This window comes from Eptatretus burgeri, chromosome 12, assembly GCF_056783735.1.
Source record: "Eptatretus burgeri isolate ZD-2024b chromosome 12, Ebu_testis_v1, whole genome shotgun sequence".
NCBI classification, from domain to species: domain Eukaryota; kingdom Metazoa; phylum Chordata; class Myxini; order Myxiniformes; family Myxinidae; genus Eptatretus; species Eptatretus burgeri.
Genome location: NC_140972.1, coordinates 87,864,029 through 87,890,867, shown reverse-complemented (window position 1 = coordinate 87,890,867; position 26,839 = coordinate 87,864,029). Strand labels below are relative to the sequence as shown.

At 42.6% G+C, this 26,839-nt stretch overlaps 1 protein-coding gene across 1 annotated transcript in view; it reads left to right on the top strand.

Annotated features, from left to right (window-relative positions):
* Positions 1 to 26,593, top strand: part of LOC147016073 (uncharacterized) — an 85,435-nt gene extending 58,842 nt beyond the window's left edge. Inside the window, exons 11-17 of the mRNA XM_085848757.1 lie at positions 1,615 to 1,697; positions 1,893 to 2,022; positions 3,767 to 3,859; positions 12,644 to 12,771; positions 18,207 to 18,302; positions 25,782 to 25,860; positions 26,137 to 26,593. Of these exons, the coding sequence (XP_085704883.1) occupies positions 1,615 to 1,697; positions 1,893 to 2,022; positions 3,767 to 3,859; positions 12,644 to 12,771; positions 18,207 to 18,302; positions 25,782 to 25,860; positions 26,137 to 26,348 (821 nt within the window). The 3' untranslated portion in view covers positions 26,349 to 26,593. The remainder of the gene's footprint in view (positions 1 to 1,614; positions 1,698 to 1,892; positions 2,023 to 3,766; positions 3,860 to 12,643; positions 12,772 to 18,206; positions 18,303 to 25,781; positions 25,861 to 26,136) is intronic.
* Positions 26,594 to 26,839: the final 246 nt, after the last annotated feature.

Below are 26,839 nucleotides of genomic sequence, written 5' to 3'. Positions count from 1 at the left end.
AACTCATTTGAGTCTCTCTCAGCAACCGCTCGTTGGACACAAACTCCGACCAGCAAGAGTCAAGGGTTCTCCGAAGAGATCTGTTACCAAATGAATTAAATCTCCGTCTCAGATCCCTGGTCATAATCCAAGTATCACATCCGTAGAGCAAGAATGGAAGCATCAAGGACCTGAAGACTCTCACTTTCATCCTCCTGCACAGGTACCAACAGCGCCACACCCTATGATCCAGTGAATCCATGATTCCCCAGGCCCGACCCAGATGTCTATTGACCTCTGGCTCACAGCCAGCAGAGACATTAATATCACTGCCAAGGCAAGCGAATCTCTCTGTGACCTCAACATTCTAACCACAAACATGTCCACACCACAAACAAGCGATCAGCATCCAAGATGTCATTGAAAGCCTGGATCTTAGTTTATATCCAGGAAACCTGTAATCCCAGCAACTTGAACTCCTCATTCATCACCTCAAGGGCCCCCAAAAGGATATCTGGAGTCTCTTCAAAGATGACTGCATCATCTGTGAAATCAAGGTCAGAGTTCTTGATATTCCCAAACGTTGCACTGCAGCTTGATCTATCTGACAACCTCCATAGAATCCAGGCCATAAAAGCGCTGAAAAGTGTGGAAGCCAGTACACACCACTGACAAACTCAAGGAACAACTGGAAATAAGTCGGAAATGTGATCACCACATCTCACAGCACACTTCGTTCCAGACTATCGTTCAGAAATCAGATTGATCAGTTTTGATGGTACCCCACGAAGACCAATAATCCCGCAAGGGGCATACCGTTACATTGAATCGAATGCTTTGCAGAGATCGAGATTGGCTGCAAGAAGCCCTGCCAAAAACTCTCCTCTGCATCCAGTAAGGACACGGTCAATCATTGACTCTTTGGTGTAAAGCCTGACTGCTCCGGACGCTGGTGCTCAAGCAGATGATGGCGAACCCTATCAAGAATTATCCGAGCAAAGACCTTCCGGGCACTGAGAGTAGCGTCACCCCTCGGTAGTTGTTGCAGTCCTGGCGATCACCCTTCCCTTTCCAGAAAGGGACAACAAGGCCCCTCTTCCAATCAGTTGGGATGATGCCTCTGTTCCAGGCAGAGCACAGAACTGCATGCAACGACATGAGTACAGCATTTCTACCAGCCTCGAAGTTCAGAATTCAGAGTAACAGTACAGGCTCTTCCACGAGCCTCAACTATGCACACAAAAAAACCCATCCCTCTTATTGCTGTTTTCAGTGTTTCCTTCCTACACCGTCTCCTCTTTTCCTGTTTGTTCATTCCCTTGATGTTAGCCCCACTGTCAGTTCTACCTTGCTTTTGAATGAGCTTCACTTCTGAAAAAAAAAGAAAGTACAAAATACAATGTTACTGGTTGAGGTTGTTATCTATACAACATACATATTTTCAAGCGTTTGCACGTTATTCTTTCACTGCCAAACTGTAGCATCAAGTAGCCCTAAATTTTACATGTAGATACTTCAGAATCTGTGCAATGTTTTCTGCTCCTGCACGTTGGCCTTGACATCAGTGCTAGTAATGAATAGAATTGTGAACCCTCTCTCTTAACCAGCAGTTAGCTGTCACCCTTTCACTTCCAGATAACTGCAAAGTAATGGAACAGCAGATGGACAGCAACAACCTTGTGTTGCCGGCGATGTACTACAGTCTGCAGGCCAATAAGGTTTTTTTTTTAATTTTTATCCAAGCTTTCATTCTAACAGAACAGAAGACATTTTATTGAAGAATAAAATGCGTTAATTTGGTTGAAGTGACTGAATGTTGGATCTCCGAGCTATTGAATAATGAGCATCCTGATGGCCAGAATTGGAAATAAATTTTTGTTTGTTTTGTGGTGTTCATCATGCAATTTTTACAGCCTAAAAGAGACATTTTGGTCCCTGAAGATGAGCTGATTAGCTTCCAGTGTTTGCCTGGACATATACCCAATAAACCCCTGCATGCAGTTTGCTCTCAAGGTTACATGGAGCTGCCACACTGCTCGTTAGGTGATGTATTATTTTGAACAAATGAATATTCACAGCACCTTTTCTTTGTGCTGTTTATTTCATCTTGAAGAGCAGGTTTTGGGTCGCTGATGACTTCGCATGATTCGAAGGTTGCAATCACATTAATAATCGTTGGGCAATTATTTTTCTTACATTTGAAAATCAAAAAAAATATGCTAAAATTAACTTTTAAGTCAAAAATTTTGTCAGTGATCGAAAAACAGAACGGAATTTACCGAAGATGCTATGACGTCACGTGCTCCGAAAACTTCGTGAACATTCGGAAACAGCGTGTAAACAACGGCGAGATGCGAATCAAAGCGATTTCAGCGGCGATGAAATTGAGTGTTTTCATTCCGATATTGCCGAGGACGAGTCGGAGGATGATGGGAATTTATACGATGGAGTTTCTGGCCCTGAGCCATATAAATTTGAGCCACTTGCGAATGCCAGAAAACGGCCGATTTCATGTACAAGTGGCAGGACTGACTGCCCGGCAGTTCACACTGACAGACTCCACCAGACAGATTGGTTTGTAGATTTTCATTTTCTTGTTCGATGCATAAAATAATGTAAAGTTTGATTCGTCTGTGACTTAATATAATAATTTTTTAACCCTCTAGTCACTCAAGAGTCAGAAATAGAATGAATTAATAATGGACCCAGATATATTATACACCGAAGCCTTGGCGTTGAAGTCTTTCTGACAGCTGAGCTTGACCCCAGCGAAAGTGAACAGTGAGAACAAACCCCAACTTTTAAGAGACTGTTGTGGCATAGAAATACCAAAACATGTTTAGCCTCATTGGGAAATATTCTACCAAATTTAGAAAAAAAAGTGGAAAATTGATCAATATTTTTACAATTGAAATGAAATAGCCCAATTTGCTGATGCTGTTAAAAAAAAAAGTAATTTAATCAACAATAAGTTGATTTGTAGAGAAATTTTTTCATGCTCGTGTTTTTCAGAAAGTTTATTTATGTGTTTTTCCACGTTCTCTTTAAGAATACATTTCAAGGTTTTTCTCACTTAAACTTAACAATTGATTCTGTTGACAGAGCAGTATCTGGAGAACTTGTCAACCAACAACTCATATTCACAGAGTGGTGATCAGATGTGTTTATGCCTTCGTAATCCTCGGCTGTGAAATGGTCACCACAAATGACAAGTCTATCCAAAGGGTCCTCTTTACCCGTTTTCTTTGGGGGAAAATTCGCCCGTTTTGTTTGTACAAATCTTATCCACTGCCGGCGAATGTTTGATTCCTTTGGGAATCGGTGGGAGCGATTACCCGTTTTCCAGCCATTTTCGCAAAACATGACGACACACGTACGAGGCATGATGTACAAATATCCAAATAACTTTGTTCTACAATAATTAAAAATAATAAAGGATAATATAGACAGTTGCAAGATCAAAAAAAGCGAAAGAACGGCCCGCTGAACTGGACACTTCTTCAATGAGCGAGTGAGTGTCCGCTTTGTTTTGGAGAACGTGACGTCACAATCCATATATGGCACGCGGCTGTTTTTTTTTTTTTTTCAACAGCCTCGAGAAATAACAACTTCGGAGTTAAATTTCATTAATTTTCCCAATAGTTTGGCAACCATAATAGTTTGCATCGAACTATTTAATGCACATATAATCATATTGATAAATTTTCAGAACATGTTTGGTGACCCGCAACCTCCTCTTAAACAACTCGTTGTTAACTTTGTGTTCAATAATATGCACTTTTTTCAGGATCACGAAAAGTGTCTTCAACACCACATTTCCCTCACAACTACAAATCCATGGGAATAGGACCGTGGACACTATTTCATCCTCGCAGCACGAGTAAGTTTGATTTGCTTTCATCGCTTTATGTGCAAGATCTCTCATTGATTTCACACAACAAATCCTGGTCATGAGCTCAGGTTCTTTTGACTTGGTCTTGCAATCACTTGTATTGGATGTTTGAGCAAGAAAATTGCTAATTGCTAATTGTTTTTTTTTTTTATTGCTATTGCTAATTAAATTTTATTGCTAATTAAAAATAATAACCCTTTGGGTAGAAATGGTGAGAAAAAGTAATGTCATAAAAAAACAACAATCCTTTCTTAATAAATAACCTTAGGCTGAAGGAGTAGCTTGGACAGACATCATGTGCAGGACAGGGATATATTAGCATTTTACATAAATGAAGACGTAATGAGACAATGGGGAAAACGCAGTAAATCGAATTTGAACCTTGCACTGCACATTCACGTGAAGATACAAAACAAGACAATTAACTATAATGTAACAAAGGAAAAGCAACCTAAAACAAACCAAATACACCTTCTGTCAAAGTTGCAATAAGTAGCTGCCCGTAGGTGTCAGAGATGGTGCATCGTTGTTGGTGTTGTTTTAAATTTTTCAATACAAGGTCTTGAACTCATAATGGAACACACACACACACACACACACACACACACACACACACACACACACACACACACACACACACTGAGCTTGAGGGAAGTGCCGCCACTTCCCAGGATATTCTGGTTACCAGCGACATCACAACAACGGTGCCGCTCACTGCACTAAGCGAGACATTTCCTCCTCCCCATTGATGCCAACCTTTGGGGATTATCCGAGTTCCATCCTTTTAAATGCTGAGCGTCGTGCAAGGAAGCAGAACGTACCACTTTTAAGTCTTTGGTGTGACTCAGCCTGGGTTTGAACTGCCGCCCTCCCAGACTCGGAGTGGACACTCAACATAACACCACCGAGGTTCGAAATTGACAGTCAAAGTAATGACGTTTATAAAACAATCTGATCATCGATCAATTTATTTATTTTATTATTATTTCGTATAAAACATGCATTCAAGGAAATCAACATTTCGTTTTTGGTGTTTCTTGATACCACCTGTGTCAGGGGGTTAGGAGAGTATCTTGCATTTCAAAATATGACTTTGTGGCAGGTCCATCCCATATTTTATGTGAACGTTCATCATATTTATAAAGTCCTTTCTAACCACTGACTCGTTCACTCATTCACTCACTCACTCGTATAAAATAATGTTGAAGACTTTCTCGGTACGATAGAAAGCTGAAGTTTTGCATATTTATGTAATTTAATGCCATTATCCCAGGAAACAAAAATCACAAAACCATCCTAAAATGTCTGTAAACAAAGATGTGAAAGGTAATATTAAATGATCCCCAACCTCATTCCTTAGTGGGTGGAGGGAAACGTTTCAGGCCCCCAGAGATAAACCCTCAAAAAAAATCAAATGTTCATTGATTCAAAATACCAACAAGATTACAAAATACCAAACAACGGGCAATGCTGGGTACCCAAGATATATATATATATATATATATATATATATATATATATATATATATATATATATATATATATATATATATATATATATATATATATATATATATATATATATATATATGTAAACAGAAATATCAAAGGAATTCATGGTAAATTCTCCAGTATTTATTTGAACAAACAATGACAACGTTTCGATTAACAACATGTAACAAGCAACATGCATCCGTTAACATTTCTCAAGAGTGATGAAAATTACCACAAACCCCCCTAAATACTCAAAGGTGGGGATGGGCAAAGCTGGACACCCAATCAGCACACATATCACGTCGCTCACACATTCTGACCGCATGACGACATGTCTGGAGATAAACAAACATCATCAGGACACGTCCGGAGATAAACACTGCCCGGACACGTCAAGATTATATGTGTATATGTGAGAGAGGGTGCTGCAGTGTATTAGGAGGGGGCCGAGCAAGGATGGCACAGAGGGAGAGAGAGGGAGAGAGAGGGAGAGAGAGGGAGAGAGAGAGGGAGAGAGAGGGAGAGAGAGGGAGAGAGAGGGAGAGAGAGGGAGAGAGAGGGAGAGAGAGAGGGAGAGAGAGGGAGAGAGAGGGAGAGGGAGAGGGAGAGGGAGAGAAAAAAAAGACATTTTTTTTTTGGGGGGGGGGGGAGGGTTGTTTGCAGAGAGAAAATGTTTTGCTTTATGAACAAAACACACACAAGCACACACAAACACACACACAAACACACACGATATACACACCTTAGTGCTTGGCTGATATCGGCAAAAATTTTAGGCAGGGTGGAGTCGGTGTGATTACCAACTTCAGTACATACTTTATACAACCCAAAAACCTTGAGTAGCTTTCACCCTTGCTTTGGGGGGATTTCAATAAACAAATTTAAAAAAACAACTTTGCATTATCGATGTTTCAAGGAGATGTGCATAAACATTAATCTTTATAAACAGTTGCATGTGACGGGTGGAAAAAAAAATTGGCTCGGTAATTTCGAAAACACGTCAATATGGCAAACGGCTCAGAAATCGGGTTTTATCAAACATATTTTGCTTTGAAACTCACAAAGAGAAACGTATAACTTTTGTGAAGCACACCTAACTATAAGGGCACTCGGTGGAGCGCATACCTCCGTCACGTAATGCCTGATCCATGACAACATATATCAGACCCAATACAATTTTGAAATATCACGCTATCCAGTACTACATCGTTTTTGGCCCGATCTCTCATTGGTGAAGAATCACTTTATAAATGAAATAATTATCGTATCCAGATCCGGATTCAGGTCTTCACCAAAATCGAATCAATTTGTCCTTGCGACACACCCAACCTGTCAACCAAGTTTCGTCCGAATCTGTTCACAACTTTTTAAGATATCGTGCTATATATATCGGTTTAGCCCTATCTGTCAATGGTGAAGAATCACTTAAAAATTCTAGTAGTCGGATCCGGATTTGGATCTTCACTTAAATCTAATCAGCTCATCCTTGTCACACAGCGAACCTGTCCACAAAATTTCATCCAGATCCGTCCACAACTTTTTGAGATATCCTGTTCACAGACAAACAGACAGACAAACAAGCCAGTAGGCGTCTATGGGTCACCGAGCATGGAAACTATAAGGTATAGAGCAAAATGGATGTCATATAGCGAATAGGGAATCACCTTAAGATTATGCATATCAAATCTCATCCAGTTCCATCTACTGATAACTACTCGGTATCCATTTGAATGAAAAGTACCGAAAATGCGGTTTGAAATCTGAAATCCCCAAAGTTCGAGGGGGTGCTGTGGGTGAACAAAGATCTAAATCGAAAATCCGGCTCGATTGTTTGTGCACAATGTATTCCAGACGATTAGTGTGAATTTTCATGACCATCCGACCATAACCCTAGGAGGAGTAGCATTTGGCACGAAGGTGCCTCCAGCTCTCGCATATTATCGATTTTTGCACTAATTGACCTTTGACCCCTGACCTAAGCGAAATCGGTCAATATGTCCTGAGGCAAAGTTGTAGTACTCATTGAGTACCATGAACCTGCAAAGTTTCATTCGTATCGATGCACTCACCTGGTCACTAGGGGCCTTCAATTTTCGCCAATTTTCGCACATACCCTAATTGTAGGGGGCGCTGTGGGTAAAGTATTCCATATATCACAAAAAAACGGAATATATTTGATAGAGCATCACCTGTAGATCATTCGTGCCAAATTTCATAACCCTACGTGGGATAATGGCTTTCGGAATTGATTTCCCGTGAACGGTACCGATTTTGAAGGTTTTTCGGTTGTTGTCAGGGAACCAAAGCGTCCCTAGCAACCATCACAATTTCCAAAGCACTTGGTCATAAGATGTACCGATGTACATAAGAATCCACCCACATTTACTACCAATTATGCTGATGACAAATGAACAAACATCCAAACAAACAGACAGAATTACTGACAATAAGGGTCACCTATTTCGACGACCCAACAGACAGGAATGGGTGAAAACATAACCTCCTTCACTTTAGGTGGTAGAGGTAATAACCTATTGCTTTAGCAACAGTCAAGAGGACAAAGGAAAATGTGATTGCTTGTACGCTGCTGAAGTTAAAACTTAAAACCCCCATAAGATATGGGATGAAACTTTGCCACCCTGGCGTCCGTCACCATGCATGCAGGTATGCGCACACATTTTTGGAGAGTCCCTCCACAGATCCAAATCTACCCATATGTACCACCTCTGTGTGTGCTAAATATGTGCTTCTACCTTGTATAGAAACTGCTGACTGAACATCCCATTTGGGACATGAACTGTACCGCTATCCACTGCAGGGCATTCGGCAAGTAGCTTCAGCACTCAAGCCAGCATGCCAATTAAATAGTCGATAAGGAGTGGCTGGCACATACCTGCAAAAACTAAACATTGCCAATTTCTTAACATATTCAGATTTCACTCCAGATTTCGAGTTTAGTCCACATGATCCGATCCACAAAACTCAAATTATATTTCGATTACATACTTGAATTAGTCCGTGAGAGTATATCGTGGAAAATTGGATCATATAATGCATGAAATCACTCCAAGATCCTCACTTGAAAATTACAGCACTTAGAAAAGTGATGTGTACAGCAATTCATGGGTATGTAGATGAGGCTTTCGATGATATGAGTGAGGAAAGTGAAGAAAAAAAAAACCATTTTGAGCATTTTATCGTCAATAAACCGTTGCGGCCTGTTTCCAACTCGAGGGATTTTTGAGCAGGCCGAACAAAATGGCTAAGACACCCAGCGAGGTCACCCAGGATGTGCCTAAATACCCCAATCAGGTGCAGGAGGATGCGCCTGATGAAGGATATAATTAAATAAAGTCGTTATCTTCTTATCTTCAAAAGGGGTGTTTTAATTAATCCAAACACCCAATTTTCACTCATGCACTCCCTTGGAGTTCCTTTAGTAGGCATGAAAAGTTTCAGGCTGCAAGGTTTCATGGTTTTGGAGTTACGGAGGAGAAACGCGCACACACACACACACACACACACACACACACACACACACACACACACACACACACACACACACACACACACACACACACACACACACACACACACACACACACACACACACACATTTAGTATTACAGATGTGTGTGGATCTATCTATATATATATATATATATATATATATATATATATATATATATATATATATATATATATATATATATATATATATATATATATATATATGTATATATGTATATATTGTTGCGGATTCGCGTCCGCCGGCGTGCGGGCGGCCACGTAACTCGAATCGCGGCACGTCGCCCACCGGACGGACAATCCCGTCGTGACCCTCTCGGACTAACGCCGGGAACTAGTCACGGGTGGGCCTTTCGGCCTCACCACGATCGTGCCAATCGGCCCCCCGCGTGGGATAGGGTTGTTCGCCAAATTCGACCTACCTAAGTACCCACACGGAGGGTAGACCGGGCGATCGCACCTCGCCGCAGGTCGACCTCGGACACGGGCCACTTTAAGCGACCCATTCCGTACTATCGGGATAACCGAGCGGTGTTATCGTCAACCTCGACGGTTCCGATTAATTATCGGGCGTATTTAGCCCACGACCAACCCTTTACGTGAAGTAAGATGGAGATTCAATTAGAGAAAAGACGAAGCGAAATGGGAGAAACAGTTCAACATAAAGCACATTTATTCCGCGGCAAACGGAAAGCACACATATACAATTACCACAATTATGCACCAAAAGCAAATGTAACAAAAGAAGAAACAACAATTACGCACCAAAAGCAATTGCAACAAAAGAAACACAATGCAGATCTACTACCGACTACGCGAGCACACGGCAACACTTACACAGTTTTTACTTCACAGACGGCACCGACAACACATATACTCCAAAGCAAAAGAAAAAAGGGGCCACCCTCAACGATAAGGGGGAAGACGGGCCTGGGGCCGAGACCGCGTCGAGCCTACCCGTCTGGTGATGAGCTGCAAAATGGCGGCGGCGCCCCGACGCCGCGGGCCTCGCTGGCACTGCCTGGAATGGGGTGGGAACGGGGCCCCCTTCTCACACTATCTCAGCGCGGGGGGAAACAGGGGGGGGTTGTTGATGCTCGGGGGAAAGAGGATATCTGGCTGGCTTGGGTCCCGCGACGGGCGACTCCACTGCGACCTCGACCGCGTTCCCGGCCTCCCCTCTCCGCAGCTCCCCGACTCTGACACGAGCGCAGACCTCCACAAAGCTCCTTGGCTTCTACAGACTCTCCGGACCCCGACAGACACTCTCTCGACTGATTTTGCCGCCGCCACAACTCTCCAACTCTTCCCTCTGCCGCTGCCACACCTCTCCAACTCTTCCCTCTGCCGCTGCCACACCTCTCCAACTCTTCCTCGATTCGCCCCGCGCTCGGCGCTTTATAGTGCGACAGGAGAAACCATATGCAGATTTTTGGATCAGGATCGGCTCGGGGGCGGGGCCACGCTCGCCCATTGGACAGAGGAAAAGTGGGCGTGAATCATTCCTGATCCTCGAATCTGCATATATCGATTATACTCCGACGCGCCTGGAGGCGGGGCCAAATCGCCCCACGCTCGCTGATAGGACGGAACAGAAGTGGGCGTGAATCATTCTTGATCCGATTTCTCAGAAAGGCCGCTTTTTGCACCCGCTGCTCGGTGCGCGCCCTGTACGAGTCCAGGATCGCTGCCCACAAGCGGCGCGGGAATGGCGGTGATGCGATGGTTGCGAGAGCGAGATGTGACGGTAAAGGTCGTGGCTGTTGGCGTTGTTGTGAAGCGGCGTTGCGGTTGGTGGTTGTTGTGTGATGGCGGTTGAGACGTGGTTGGTTCAAAATAAATATAGAACAGAAAAACGGCTATCTTGAAGGGTCACAGCCCAAATGAATGACATTTATTCCCTCTAAACAACGGGTTTGGGCTAACTACACATATACTTACAGAGATATCTCACCTATGGGACCTGAATGGTGGTTTGCGAATTTCCTCAACCACAACAATATATATATATATATATATATATATATATATATATATATATATATATATATATATATATATATATATTAGGACGAGGATGGATTGAGGTATGCACACTCTCCTCTAAGCTGTCTAGCCTCGGTTTGAATCTCATCAACCTGGTTTTTCATAGACGTAGTGATTCATTAATATGTGTGCTGTCCCTCGCTGGACATTAAACTGGGTGTCTTGTCTGCCGGTATTAGTTGGCAGAGGTTAAATATCCCACTGTGTCCTCAGTGAAGTGTTGTTGAGCTATTGCTGGCACCATGGCCAAATCCTTGTCCTACTGCTGGGAAGGCAATGACAAACCACCTTGTATAACTCTTGCCACGAAACTGCTTTGGCAGCATCAATGCTCTGTAACTTAGTATGGTACATCAGAGATCAGAGATATATTCGTCAGGTGTTTGTGCGGACATGTCAGATCGCTGTTTGCTACAACCCCATTCACATGGGCTCCACCCCAAACTTGTCTAATGGTGATTTTATCAGATTGAACAATTAGGCATGAAGAGTGTACTTCCTGACAAAACTTCGTGGTTTCTTTGACGCTCGACATCTTGATCGCTGAATGAGAGAACATCTTGATCCACATTATTATTTGATGGTTTAATCACAATAACAATAGAAATGGTGACAATAAGACAATGCAGTTTTATTCAATCATGAATAAAACACAAACATTTTTCGGTACAGAAGGAATGAGACTCCAGGGTTAAACAGACATTGAGCTACACCGACCAACAATTAAAATATAACCTCTCTAATATGGCCCTGTGCCTGTACACACACAGAGTGTTGGGGCAATAGCAAATAAATAAAGTTAGGATGAATAAATAAATGGGCAATAATGGTGGTGATTGGGGGGGGGGGGGGTAATAGTGTGCTTCATGGCCGATGGCATGAGTTGGATCAGATGTTGGTGCTCCGCCAATGGGGTTAATGAGTTCTGTCCTTGTGTGTGGCAGCTTTGCTGACAGGTAGCTGTCATTTCTTGTAAGCGTGGCTGTGCCGCTGATGCTGTACCCCTCTACCAGTACACTGGAACTCATTTTGCCGACCTCGGAAGTGATGACAGGCTGAGTCAACCCACATGGTATTAATTCACCAGCCAATGGAGCTCGAACTCACAACCCTGAGATCCTAAGCCAGCCACCCTAGCCACTAAGTCAACACCAGGCTGGGATAATGAGTGGACAGTCAAGTCCGGTCCATCATGTGGACACAGATGCAACACTCAGCACACTACCCAAAATCTGCATCTTCCCTTGACCACACATTCTGTAGACACAGATCTCCAGCATTTCTCGGACTGCTGGTGACTCAACTCGCACTTCAAACGACTGAGCTCTATCCTTCTCTCAGTTTCTATCACCAGCACTTATTTTATAGTCAGACTGCATCATGCACCAGGGCATGATGCAGGTAGACCCAAACTGAATCCCAACCCGGTGGAATTTGGTTCATGGGACTGTGTGTGTCTGTCGTGGGAAAGAAATGGGAGAGATTCATGATCGTTAAATAATGAGGGGGGAGGCCAACCGGACAACGCTGGGACCTCTTTAAATCATGACTAACTTGTATATTCACACGCAGGCAACACCAAAAACGTGCTGTTTTCTCTTTGTCAAAGAAATATGCACCTATATCCACACAGGGATGCACCACTCCTTACCATGCACATGCAGTATATATCTATAACAATATTTTCTTCATTTGTTCTTGCAGTCCCACGGAGAAATGGGAGCGGACTAGCTTTATATGGCCAAAACACCATCTACATGATACATACGAATGCAGGGCCCAATGATCACTTCGTATTCTGCTATGAAAGTCTTCCTCCCTGGAACGTTAAGGTATGTTTTATGGGAATGGCCCTGGAGTCTGGATTTCTCTGTGTCAACAAAAATGCAGAATATTTGTAACTCAAGCAATGAAGTGCAGCTGCAATGTTGTAAAGATTATTATGGATGAAAACAATGGCTATCAATGATGAGAAAAAACATTTATTTTATTTTTTCAAAGCAAAATTGCTCCTAATTGTCTGTGGTCTCAAATGATGTTGGAATGTTTTTTTTTATAGAACAGGAGATTTATGAACAGAAACGTCATGTAAAATGCTCAAACTAGCTTAACATTGTCAATAGAATACTCCCTTGAGTTCAGAGGGATAATTTAAGTTGTCACATATTAAATGTTTGAACGTCTACCAGGATCAAGAGTAACCAAATAAATAGTGAAAAGTTGAACCAACAATTTTATTTTCCTGTCCAAATTTCCAAGCAAAAGTTTATACATGGAGTATAATAAATAAAACAATTGTTCTACTTGCACTATAATCATAAACAAGAGCGAGTATTGCTTTGCAATATGTTCCCCCTACCGATGTGTTATTTTCGAAGTCCAAAAAGGGCATAATTCTGTGAAAAATTGAAAAATGCCCTGAAACACGAACTTGTTCTGTAACTTAATATAATAAAGCCATGTACCAGGTTTCAGTTGAATATATTAAAGCATATGGAAAAAAAAGTCTGAAAAACTACAGGTGAGATGGACAGCAAGCCAATAGTCCCCTCCGGTGAAACCGATCGGGAACTAGTAAGACATAGGGGCAATGTCCCTGGGCGCTCACCTGGTAGCGGCTGGATAAGATAACCAGGGAACCACTGATAGGCATGGATGGCCCACAAAATATGTAACGGAGAACAAAGTAAATACCTATGGATTTTCATTTCATGCCGTGAACAAACTTTGGCACATCATGGGTGATGAAGGCAGTGGTCAAGTTTTATCGGAATTGTGTGTGTAGTCTATGAGAAAAAGAAGCAAATACCTCTTTTGGGGGGCAATCTCTACTTAGAATCCCTTGGACCCCAATTTTTTAACCTCCGCCATCGAAGATCAGAGGTTACTGTTTTCACCCCTTTCTGTTTGTTTGTTTGTGAACAGTATTACGGAAAAACTCCTCGAGGGATTACGACGAAACTTGGTGGGGGGGGGGGGGTTAGGTATGGTCCAAGGATCATGCCATTAGATTTTGGACTTGGTCCCCCCGCCCAAAAAAAATTGTTAGAGGAAAGAAAAAACACTTTTTTTTTGCATTTCTACATGTTTTAAGTGATTTCCAACCCCCCCCCCCAAAAAAAAAATGTAGAGAAAAATTTTTTTTTTGCATTTCTACATGTTTTAAGTGATTTCCAACCCCCCTCCCCCCAAAAAAAAAATGGAGAAAAGAACTATAACTCTATCAGCACTGTTGACATATTTAATGAATAAGATATAAGGTTCACTTGAGTGACCCAGCAGTATTGGCGGCGAAGGTTTTGCACTCTCCCGAGTGCTCCCCCTCTAGGTTTTAATGTCGTGACCAAACTTTAGTACATCACGGAAGATGAAGGTTGTGGTCAAGTTTCATCGGAATTGTGTGTATAGTTTCTGAGAAGAAAGCAAATACCTTTTTGGGGGGCAACCACCCATAGACACCCGTAGGGCCCAATTGTTTTTTTACGCCACGAACAAACTTTGATACATATACGGTGATGAACGTTGTGGTAAAGTTTCATTGAAATCCTAGGTGTAGTTTCAGAGAAGAAGTTGAAAATATTTTTGGACGGACGGACGGACGACGTGCCATCCCATAAGCTCCCTGGAATTACGTTCCAGGTGAGCTAAAAAGTATGTGGGTATGAATTCATATATTTTATAGAAGGTCACTATAACTCTCTACGACTGTCCCAATTATTCCCATCTTCTGATGACATTGTTTTAACGCAAGCCGAGGGTTAAATTTGAACCAACTGTTTCATGAACAAGGTGACCTGGTCTGCCATTCGTCTGAAAGTGGCAGGAAATAGGAATTTGTTCAGGGTACTGGTGATAACTCGCCTTGTATTCATTGAAAGACATCATTGCATCTTTTACGTCTACCAGTTAACACTCGACAGCAGAAAGGACAACCAGTATCACGAGACGGTACACCTTGAGATGTAACATCAGTTGTATAATTATGGAGATCCCCAGGCTTTCTGTCATTCAATATTTGGCCAAGTTCCAAATTCGTGCACTAAATACTTAGCCTAACGTCAGGCCTGGCCATCAGGTTTGTGAAAGACATCCAAAAAACTTCCCGTTGACCAACCCCACAACAAAGTGGGAATAATTATGGCCATTAAAGAAAGAAGTTGTGATACATGCCAATATTTAGGTAAATCCTACTTTCTTTGTAAAAAATACATTTATGAATTGTAGTACCAGCACCTACCACTAAAACACATTGGCAAGAAAGAGCCACTTATTTTTATTTTATTTTAAAGACAAGCAAATACCACCCATCGTTTTGCTGATGGGAATTGTAAGAGGAGAGAGAGAGAGAGAGAGAGAGAGAGAGAGAGAGAGAGAGAGAGAGAGAGAGAGAGAGAGAGAGAGAGAGAGAGAGAGAGAGAGAGAGAGAGAGAGAGAGAGAGAGAGAGAGAGAGAGAGAGAGAGAGAGAGAGAGAGAGAGAGAGAGAGAGAGAGAGAGAGAGAGAGAGAGAGAGAGAGAGAGAGAGAGAGAGAGAGAGAGAGAGAGAGAGAGAGAGAGAGAGAGAGAGAGAGAGAGAGAGAGAGAGAGAGAGAGAGAGAGAGAGAGAGAGAGAGAGAGAGAGAGAGAGAGAGAGAGAGAGAGAGAGAGAGAGAGAGAGAGAGAGAGAGAGAGAGAGAGAGAGAGAGAGAGAGAGAGAGAGAGAGAGAGAGAGAGAGAGAGAGAGAGAGAGAGAGAGAGAGAGAGAGAGAGAGAGAGAGAGAGAGAGAGAGAGAGAGAGAGAGAGAGAGAGAGAGAGAGAGAGAGAGAGAGAGAGAGAGAGAGAGAGAGAGATTTTTTTTTTGATTGATTGATGGGGCTTGTGGGGGTTGGGGAGTTTGCAGATAATATGTTATACTTTATGAGCAACACACACACACACACACACACACACACACACACACACACACACACACACACACACACACACACGCACAACAATTGTGTGTGTGTGTGTGTGTGACAGGTGGAAAAAAATTGGCTCTGTAATTGAGAGAACGTGTTAAGACTGCGAATGGCTTGGAAATCGTGTGTTATCAAATGTATTTTGATTTGAAACTCACAAAGCGAAAGCACAGTCATACAAATAGCCAATTGCTTTAGAATCAGTCATGAGGACAAAGGAAAACATGATTGCTCATACGCTGCTGAGGTTAAAAATTAAAACTCCAAGATATGGGATGAAACTTTGACACGATGGCGTCCGTAACCAAGCATGCAGGCATACACATACACCCACAGAGAGTTTCTAAATTACAGATCCAAATATACACGTATACGTACCTCTACCTTGTTGCAACTGCCGGCTGTACATACCGATCATTGGGACGTGAACTGTACTGCCGTCCACTGTAGGGCGATCGGCAATCGGCTCAAGCACTCCAATTAAATGGGTCGCAAGCGAGAGCTATATCTGAATTAGACAAGTTAACATTTTTCGCAGTCAAAACTGCTACTAAGTTCAATTATGGAGCTAAAATTTTATAATCTGGCTTAGTTTAAGAGATTCTCAAGGTTATGGCATTTGCGGAAATGAAATAATCCCACAAATGCTGGCATTCTCTGGGTGTTTCTATGCATTGCAATATACCCAGCAATTCGTAGCTATGATGAACAGGCATTCGATAATATGAGTGAGAAAAGTGAAAAAAAACAAAAAAACTTTATCATTCACAAATTGTTGTGGCCTGTTCCAAGTCAAGGAAAGGTTGAGCAGGCCAAAACCAATGGCGGCTTCAGATGCCAGTGAGGTTACCTGGGATACGCCTCAAGACCCCAGAGAGAGAGAGAGGTGGCCGAAGATGTAATTAAATTTGGAAGTTAATTATCTTCAAAAGGGGTGTTTTCATTAACCCAAACTCCCAATTTTCACTCTTGCACTTCCTTGGAGTTTTCTTAGTGTGCATGAAAAGTTTCAAGCTGCAAGGTTTTATGGTTTTGGAGTTATGGAGGAGACACATATACAGTACATATAATCATTATTTCCTGTTCATTTATACAGTAACTGTGTTCCTTCACCCCCTGTGGTGAGGAATAGTGGTCATGGAATTGCCCCCCCCCCCACAGTGGGGAATTGGAGGCAAGATCCTCTAATAGACAGGTCCCTGCTTCTCCTATAGTTGGCAGCGAGTTCTTTGGAAGCAGCAAAGGAAAGAGAGTGGCATCTATATGTGGGAGAACTGCGTATTCATCCTGTAGATCACTGAGATAGCTTAGATAGCAAAGCACTGATACAGTTTTCCAGTAGATCTGGGTTCAATTCCTCATTTGGGTATGTAATTTTTTTTCCCACATATACAATGCATACAATCTGTATATTCTTATGAGAAATTCGAGAAAAACTCATCTCCAAAAATCATTTTAAACAATCTTTCTCTTTCTATTTCTGATGGAAACATGAGAAAAACCATCTCCAAAAATAATTTCAAACAACTTTCCTCGATGTATTTCTGTTATAAATATCGTGAGAAAAAACCCATCTCCAAAATCACTTAAAACAATCTTAGTCTATTTAAATAGTGAGAAAAACCCTTATCCAAAAATAATTTTGAAACAATATTTCTGAAACTCATTTCTATGAAATGTGAGAAAAACTCATTTCTAAAATTTTTTTCTCAACAATCTTTCTCTGCACATATTTCACTTAGAAATGTTCCACAGCATTTGAAAGAGGATTTGTTTGATTACCGATTAGTAATATCTTTGTGCATTGATAATTTTGAAAATGTTAAGTGATAGCATGTGCCCCATTAATTTTATTAGTGACAACATTATTACGTGGAAACCATTTGGATTGCTTGCTGTATCACTTGCTTGTTTGCTTAAAATTATTCGTTATTCATATTGACCGAGCACTTTCCATTGAAATCTTTCTCCCTCAAAGTTTGGCTGTTATTATTATTATTTATAACTGAAATGAATGTTCTTTACATTAAACTGTAAAGTATCTGTGGGTTGTGAAGCAGAGTAGTAGACATTGCCTGGTTTGGCAAGGAAAATGAAAGCAGGAAGAGGTGGGGAATTGGAGGCAAAAAGTAAAAGGATTTTCAAGTCGAACCACAAATATTCCAAGAACCGAGCTGGAGATTTATGACCTACATATGATAATCCATCTGAAATGGATTCTTTTGTTATTACTTCATACAGTTATAAAATAGACATTGTGCAGCATTACTTAAAAATTAACAGACGTGTTAGTATGGTGTGAGAAGAATGTGACTTTTGTGACTTCAGGTGCTTCAGGATGGTAATATGGTTTGGAACCTGCAGAAATTTGATGCAGCAGATGAAGGCTGTTTTACAATTCGAGTTCCGTATCATGGAGGCCTCGTGAGTGTTCACCTTGTTTGTCACATGATACCACACCAGGCTCACAGAAACTCAATTTATATGCCTTGTTTTCTCAACAATAATTTGTCTCTCTCCTTCACAAACAGTCACATAATATTCCTTTTGTTATGTAGGTAGATATATGGTAGGGGAAAGGGGAGAGGAGAATGGGGAGAAATCTGCTTCTCTTGTGATATTTATTTATCAGAATTCCAAGCCAATGTGATGCAAGATATTCTCAACAGTTACAATTTTCCCAAAGAGGAGGTGGAGGGAGTTGGTGATGGTGGTTGGTTTTGCACAAAGGCAGGATGGAATAGTTCTCTGAATAATCTTACAAATGAGAAAATAATTGCCTAATAGCAAGTCAAGTACTCTCAGCTCTTAGCCAGCCAGAAACGTTCTTACTGTGGGGATTATTGGCCAAACAGATGTCCAACTCAAGCAAAATGCAAGCACATTACATACTCAACAAATACAGGGGGTACTGCGGCAAAGCTGTGCCCCAAGTAAAGGATGGAACCTGCAGCCATGTGCTGCATTCAAAAGAAGGAGAAGAATCAAGGGTTATTAATTTTGCTTTAAATCTCAGTACAGAAAAATATACAGTGGCCTGCACAAGTATTCACCCCTGACCAATAATGCCACGTTTAGATTACTTTTGAATGATGTAAAAACAATTTTTCGAAATGAACTTTTTCATTCCTAACTGAAGGGATCAAACTGAACACTGTCATTGTTGAAGGAGCTTACACATCAGGAATACTGATGATAAAATAAAAAACATGTACAAATCAAAATTGATTGGTTGCAAAAGTATTCATCCCCTTCGGTCAGTACTTTGTGGAAGCACTTTTTGCAGTCATGACTGCTGAGTCTTTTTGGGTATGTCTCCACCAGCTTTACACAGTGAGATGGTGAAATCTTTGCCAATTCTTCAGGTGAAAATTGCTCAAGTTCTGCCAAGTTTTATGGGGATCGTCGATATACTGAAAGCTTCACATCTCGCCATAAATGCTCATTTGGGTTCAAGTCAGGACTTTGACTGGGCCACTCAAGAACATTTATTTTCTTATTATTCAGCATTTTTCTTCTGTATGGTGTTTCTCTCTACCAGTGTAGCTTTAGCTTTGTGCTTTAGACCATTGCCCTGATGAAATGTGAATCTTCTGCCCTGTTTCAGATTCATGGCTGACTCAAGCAGGTTTTTCATCAAAGATTCTCCTGTACTTTGCACTGTCCATTGTCTCTTCTATCCTGGCAAGCTTTCCAGTCCCTGCTGATGAAAAGCAGTCCCATAACATGATGCTGCCACCACCATTCTTGACAGTGGGGATGGTGTTGACTGGGTGATGTGCAGTGTTAGGCTTGTGCCAGACGTAACGCTTTGAATTTCGACTGTAATGTTCCATTTTTGTCTCGTCTGACCACAAAATCTTTCTCCACGTGCCTGTAGTATCATTAAGATGCTTTTTTGCAAAGTCCATACAGCTTTCAGATGCGTTTTTTTTTCTTTCTTCAGTAATCGCTTCATTCTTGCCACCTGTCCATGGAGGCCAGCTTTTGTGAAGGGAACTGGATATTGTTGATTGATGAACACTGACCCCCATCTCGGACATAGAACCTTGCAGACATTTCAAAGTCATTGTTGGATTTACAGTTGCATCCCAAACCACTTTCCTGCTTGCCCGGCTGCTGAGTTTAGATGGACGACCTGATCTGGGTAGAGTCTGGGTGGTATGATATGTCGTCCCCTTCTTAATGATGGATTTCCCCATCCTCAAAGGGATAATGAGTGGCTTCGAAATCTTCTTATAAGCCTCTCCTGAATGGTGTTTCTCCACCATTTTATGTGTGACTTTGTTGGGAAGCTCCTTGATCTTCATGTTAGTCTTGTTGGTTGACCAAGTGAGTTACAACTTAAAACTCCTTAGATAAGTGCGGGACCTTAATTTTTATGTTACACCACTGATTACATACAGTTGAAACCTATTACACTTATTTTGTTACATTTCAAACAAATAATTTGTTGCTGAAGTGATTTTGGGTTAATTTGGCAAAGGGTTTGAATAGTTATGCAACTGAGAATCATCTGATTTTCTTTGTGAATCTAACTTATTCACATTTTATCTGAAATTTTTAGCTTTATCACTTTGGACTAGTTTGTGAAGACTCCATATACAGTATTAAGTTTGATTTGAAAGCATCATGAAGTAATCTCAGGTGCCATCAAAATGTGAAAACTTTGGAGGGTTGAATACTTCTGCAGGCCACTGGAGACATTAAAATTCAAAAGACCCAAAAAGACAAACACACATGGAATGATATTGTGAGTTCCTTTCTGTTATTTCCTCACTCACCAAGATCAAATAAGTAATTTGTAGGATTTCGAACCAGTAGAAGTGAGCAAGGCAGCTATAAGGGAATGGTGGGACATGAGCACAGCTCATGGTTTGAATGAAGTGCAGAAAAGTTCTCACTCCAGTTGTGTTCATGGACATGGAACACCGACATATTGTCTTGCATGTGCCAAAAGACTAACACACACACACACACACACACACACACACACACACACACACACACACACACACACACACACACACACACACACACACACACACACACACATCACTGGCAGAGCCGAGATTCACACACTTTCTTCTCCCGGTCATGCCTATGCACAGCCCTTGTTGTCAAACTCATCTCTAGTCCAAACACTCCCGGCTATAACTTTGGCTCCAACATTCACCAACATTCCACAGACGCAGTCTTTCTTGTAGTGCTGTGTTGGGTTTTTGTTTTTTGGAAGCACTTTCGAGGCTTGTATGAGAGCTAATGCACAGAATGTACAACAAGGGGAGCAGGAGACAAGAGGGGCAGGAGAGGGAAGGAAAAAAACAATGTGGAACAGACACATGAGGAGATCTGTGGAAGGGAGAGGGATGGGGCAGGGTACACAAGGTAAACAAGATGGACATGACAGGGACTTTCAGGAAGGAAAGCAGGGAATTTGAAGGAGGTGGGTTTGGGATGGATTAACGGGGGTAGAAAAGATCATAGTTTTGGATGGGGGAAGATAAGAGATGGTAGTGAACAGCTGTTTTGAAGACCTGGAGGGAAGAGAGGGATTGAATAGAGTTTGGGAATTCGTTCCAAAAGTAGGAAAAAAGAGGAATGAAAGCGTGAAGGTGAGCAGAGATTCTTGATTTTGGTAGTTTTACCAAAAAGGGGTTGCTGGTGGACCTTGAGCACCCAGTGGAAATATGGAGGGGGGGAGGTTGGACAAGGGGTGGGGGAGGTCATCCACAAGACAAGGAGGTTGGAAATCTGCCCCCCCTCATTTACTTAACAATCCTCTGGAAAAAGTCCTTTCTTTCAAGCTTCTGGGTCTCACTGTCTGCCATGATCTTTCCTAGGAAAGCCACATTTCCAACCTGGCCTCCAAAGCCAGATGCCGACTGGGAATCCTCTATCATGCAAAGTCCTTCCTCAGCCCACCTGAGCTCCTGACCACATACAAAGCTTTCGTTCGCAGCCTGATGGAGTACTGCTCTCCCCTCTCGGCTGGTGCTCCTGCCTGTCACCTTTCTCGGCTTCACGCTGTGGAAACCATGAGGCATTTTGGATCATTGGCATCTCCCGTGATGAGGCTGAGTCTTTGGACCTCTCACTCTCTCACTGCAGGCAGGTCGGTAGTCTTTCTGTCTTCCACCATCTCCTCTCCAGTCTCAACCCCCCCCTCCCCCCTGCTCTGTCTGCGATTTGTCTCCACCATATTTCTGCAGGACGCTCAAGGTCCACCAACAACCCCCTTCTGATAAAACTACCAAAATTAGGAATCACTGCTCACCTTCACTCTTTCATTCCTCTTTTTTCCTGCCTTTGGAATAAACTCCCTCATTCTGTTCAATCCCATTCTTCCCTCCAGGTCTTCAAAACAGCTGTTCACCACCACCTCTTATCTTCCCCCATCCAAGTCCTCAATCTTTTCTTCCCCAGTAAATCCACCCCAAACCCACCTCCTTCAAATTCCCTGCTTTCCTTCCTGAATGTCCCTGTAATGTCCATCTTGTACACCCCGTGTTCCCCGCCCCATCCCTCTCCCTTCCACAGATCACCTAATATGTTTGTTCCCATGTTTTGTCCTTCCCACTACCGCCTCTCTTGTCTCGTGCCTACCTTGCTGTGCGTTGTGTGTTAGCTCTCATATGAGCCTTGACAAGGTTTCAAAAAAAAAACAAAACATGGCGGTCTCCTTACGTTAACCTGTGGTGGTCCCTTCGGGTGGGTGACTTGAATGTCATATCCCTGTTTCTATTATAATCTGAACTTCAGCATTTAGATATCAGTATTGAAACACACTCTGAGGTTCGGAGAACGAATAGTGGTGGAATCATGGCAGGTAGTTACACCTACCACTGTTCTGGTCACTCTGATGGTTACCATAACGAAGGGGTTGCTGTAGCTATATCCAATAAACTGACTCCCTTGATAATTGAGGTAACACTGGTCAACAAGCATATTAGGAGACTGATGATTCATCACTCATTCGGTGTCATTTCTCTGGTCTCTGCATAAGCTCCAACTGAAGTGCGAAATCTCACTGTGAAGGAGGCATTCTATGCCGCGCTCGAGTCTGTGGTTGAGTGCTGGCCCACGTGAGATACTCTTCTAGTCTTGGGGGATTTCAAGGCATCGACTGGCACTGATGGGGTTGGAGATAAGACATGCGTTTGTCCGCATGGGTCGGGAACTGTGAAGCAGAATAGCACGAAGTTCCATGACTTTGCAATAAGTCATGGACTGAGGGTGGCTGGTTCAAGGCTTAAGCACCCTCGGCTTATCGCTGGACTTGGTAGTCCAACGCTCATCGTGTGGCAAAAAAGATTGACCATGTGCTCGTTGATGGGTGCTGGAGGATGATTCAGAACTGCATGGTCTACCGGAGTGCCCAACTCCTCAATACCGACCACAGGCTTTTTGTGGCAACTCTGAAGTTGCAGATTAAATCCAGGAGAATGGTACCACCTCAGCCAAGGCTGGATGTTGGCAAGCTCAAAGATGAGAGGGTAGCTGATGAGTTTGTGAACAGACTGAGTGGGGATTTGGGGAATCATGAAGAGTCGTGGCGTGTCTTCAAGACTACCATCCTTGATGTTGCCAGTGGATGTCTTGGAAGTCACCGTCAGGTGAAGAACAACTTTGTCTTCCAAGCAACATTGGCAACCATTGACCAGATTTGCAGGGCCAGGCATTATGGCAGAGCTGAGCTCGTAAGGGAGTTGAGGCATAAAACTGTACGTGCGCTGAGGGTGGATAAAGAGGCCAATGTGTGAGTAATCTGTGAGGGGGTAGAGCATCACCTGTGGTCAAGCGATTCTCATCCTGCTTAAAGAGGAATTTGTGCATTGCATTCCTCCAAGCCGTCCCTCGGTATATTGCAGTTTGAGCAGAGGGTGGTGGGCTATTGACAGAGGAGTCCGAAGAGAAGGCCCACTGGGCTGATAACTTTGAGTGGTTGTACCAGGCTGACCCACCAGGTGTTGAGTTGGATGGTAGGGGTATAACGATCCCTATTGCTGACCCTCCATTGAACTGTGAACCACCTTTGTTTGTGGAAACACAGGCTGAGGTGAACCAGTTGAAAGGGGGTAAATCTCCTGGGATTTGAGGCATCCATGCTAAACTTCTCAAGGCTGATGGAAATGCTGTACTCGTGTTGCATGCAGTTCTGTGCTCTGTTTGGAACACAGGCATCATCGCAACTGATTGGAGGAGGGGCCTTGTGGTCCCTCTCTGGAAAGGGAAGGGTGATCTCCAGTACTGCAGCAGCTTCCGAGGGGTAATGCTGCTCTCAGTGCTGGGCAAGTTCTTTGCTCAGATAACTATTGATGGGGTTCGCCTCCATCTGCTTGAGCACCAGCATCCAGAGCAGTCGGTCTTTACACCAAATCGATCAATGATTGACCGTATCCTTGCTCTTCAGGTCCTCACCGAATGCAGACGAGAGTTTCGGCAGGGGCTGCTCGCAACCTATGTTGATCCCTGGAAAGTGTCGATTCAGTGAATCAGGATGCCCTTTGGAGGATTCTCGGTCTTTGTGGGTTGCCACCAAAACTGATCAATCTGATGTCTGAACTATACTCTGGTACTAAGAGTGCTGTGAGGTGTGGTTCCATCTCTGACTTATTTCAAATTGTTACTGGAGTTGGTCACGGGTATGTACTGGCCCCCCAAGTTTGCAGCGCTTGTATGGACTGAATTCTGGGGAGGATTAGGAGAGATCAAGTTGCGGTGCATCATTTGGGAATGTCAAGATCTTTGACCTTGATTTTGCAGATTATTCAGTCATCTTTGCAGAGATGCTGGATATCCTAATGGGGGCCCTCAAGGAACTGAATGGGGAGTTTGAGCCGCTGGGATTACGCGTTTCCGGGGTCAAAACTAAGATCCAGGCTTTCAATGACATCTTGTATGCTGCTGTTTTGTCTGTACATGTTTGTGGTGAGGATGTTGAGGTTACGGAGAGATTCATTTACCCTTGTTGTGATATTCATATCTCCGCATGTTGTGAGCCAGACGTTGTTCAGCATCTGGGTTGGAGCCTAGGGAGTCATGGATTCAATGGATCATGGGATGTGGCACTGTCGGTACCTATGCAGGACGAAAGTCCGATTCTTGAAGTCCTTGGTGCTTCCATTCTTGCCCTATGGATGTTAGACTTGGACTCTTGACCAAGGATCTGAGATGGAGATTTAACTCCTTCGGAACCAGGTCTCTTCGGAGAATCCTTTGCTTTCACTGGTCAGACTTTGTGTCTAACAGGCGGTTGCTGAGAGAGACTCAGATGAGATTTGTTACCTGGATAGCCCGTGAGCATCAGTTGCGTCAGTGTGGAAATGTGACTCATTTTTCTGACGATGACCCTGCTCATCAGATTCTCTCAGCGAGGGAACCTCATGAGTGGAGGAGGCCAATGACCAACCACATTCCTCTTGGTTGCAGCAGGTTGATCGGCATCTCAAGGAGATGGGGATAGGCTAGGAATCTGCCTGGGGGATGGGCAGACGGAGGCCCTTGGAGTACCTGCGGAAAGTGAATGCAGTGCCATGCTGCTCTGGTGCATGCTTCCATCCCTGACCTGACTTAACGACTTTTGACTTGTAATATGAGCTACCACCAGGTGATGCAATACTATACACATTTCAAAAAAATCGGGGTGCTCTCTTCTATACTAAACCCCTGGGACTATCATTTGGGTTTTTAAAAACTGCTTAAAACTAGCCAGTGCACCCCACGAGTACAACCACCGATCATTAACTCATTTCAGCAGTGCATCCAACGGTTCTGCAGGACATACAAGTAAAACACGCAAACGGTATGATATTATAGTATGATAATTCACCCACTTATATGATGTCTACTTTATCACATTTCCTTTTCAACCCCTTTTTTGTCTTTTCACCTAATCTCCAGTTGCAACTGACATTGTTGACGAATAGTATCACCATTTCTAAAGCCAGGTTGATCATCCCCAAGAAAGTACCAATCATTGGTGAGTCTAATATTGGCGTCTATTTACTCATTGTCTGATAATAATCAATTTAGCAGGGTGTGAACAGTCAGCCTCAGTGAACAAGTTATTTTTAAAATGGTTTTCTTGTTGCAATGCAATGCACATGGATAATTTCTAATCAAATCTTCATTAAATATGTTGCTGACTCAGAGGGTGTCTTATTTCTCTCAATATAGTCTTAAGTATGCAAAGTATGTGTCCCAGTTTGAAGCCCTTTTATTTGTTTTTTTTCAACAAGTTTCCTTTTTGATGCAGGTGAACCAACATTCTTGAAAGAGGATCGTTGCCCATTCCTCAGTTTGCCTGAGAAAGTAATGCTTTGGGGAGACCTGGATGATGACCACAAACCAGGGCAGACCTTCTGGATGTCATGCCCATCGCAACATGGTAAAGCTGTCTTAAGGAGAAAGGTCACTTGTAAGGCCAACTTACAGTGGGAGACCAGCTGGTGTAGCCTCATAAAATGAAGATGGGATCATATATCAATCAAATGAATAAGATAGAGACTTAAATTTGCTTTGCAATCAATATTTACATTGAACGGTTTTGCAATTTACCTAGAAATCCTTAATAAGACATAATGCAGTAATGCAAACAAAAGGCCAGTTTGAGGAATGTTGGATAAAAGTTATTTTTAAATGGGAAGTAAGTAAAGAAATTGATTCATGGTAGGACTTGCATCACCATTATTAAAGTTATTTGATTTACCTTATGGAATGGTAACCTGCTTCATTGTTAATTCGTAATAGTTGAGAGATTGCAGTCAAGAAGAGCTCCATTATTCCACGGTTCCCTGCAAGCCATTTTGTGTTCAGTCCCTTGCAATTTCATCAACGAAATGAAATTTCATCATTATACGCACTGGCAGGCAAGACAATAGAGCAGTGGGTATGATATCCTTTGGAGGGGACGATTAGCTGACTGTCCCGTCTGGTGGTAGTTTTGTGGAAGTTAAAGG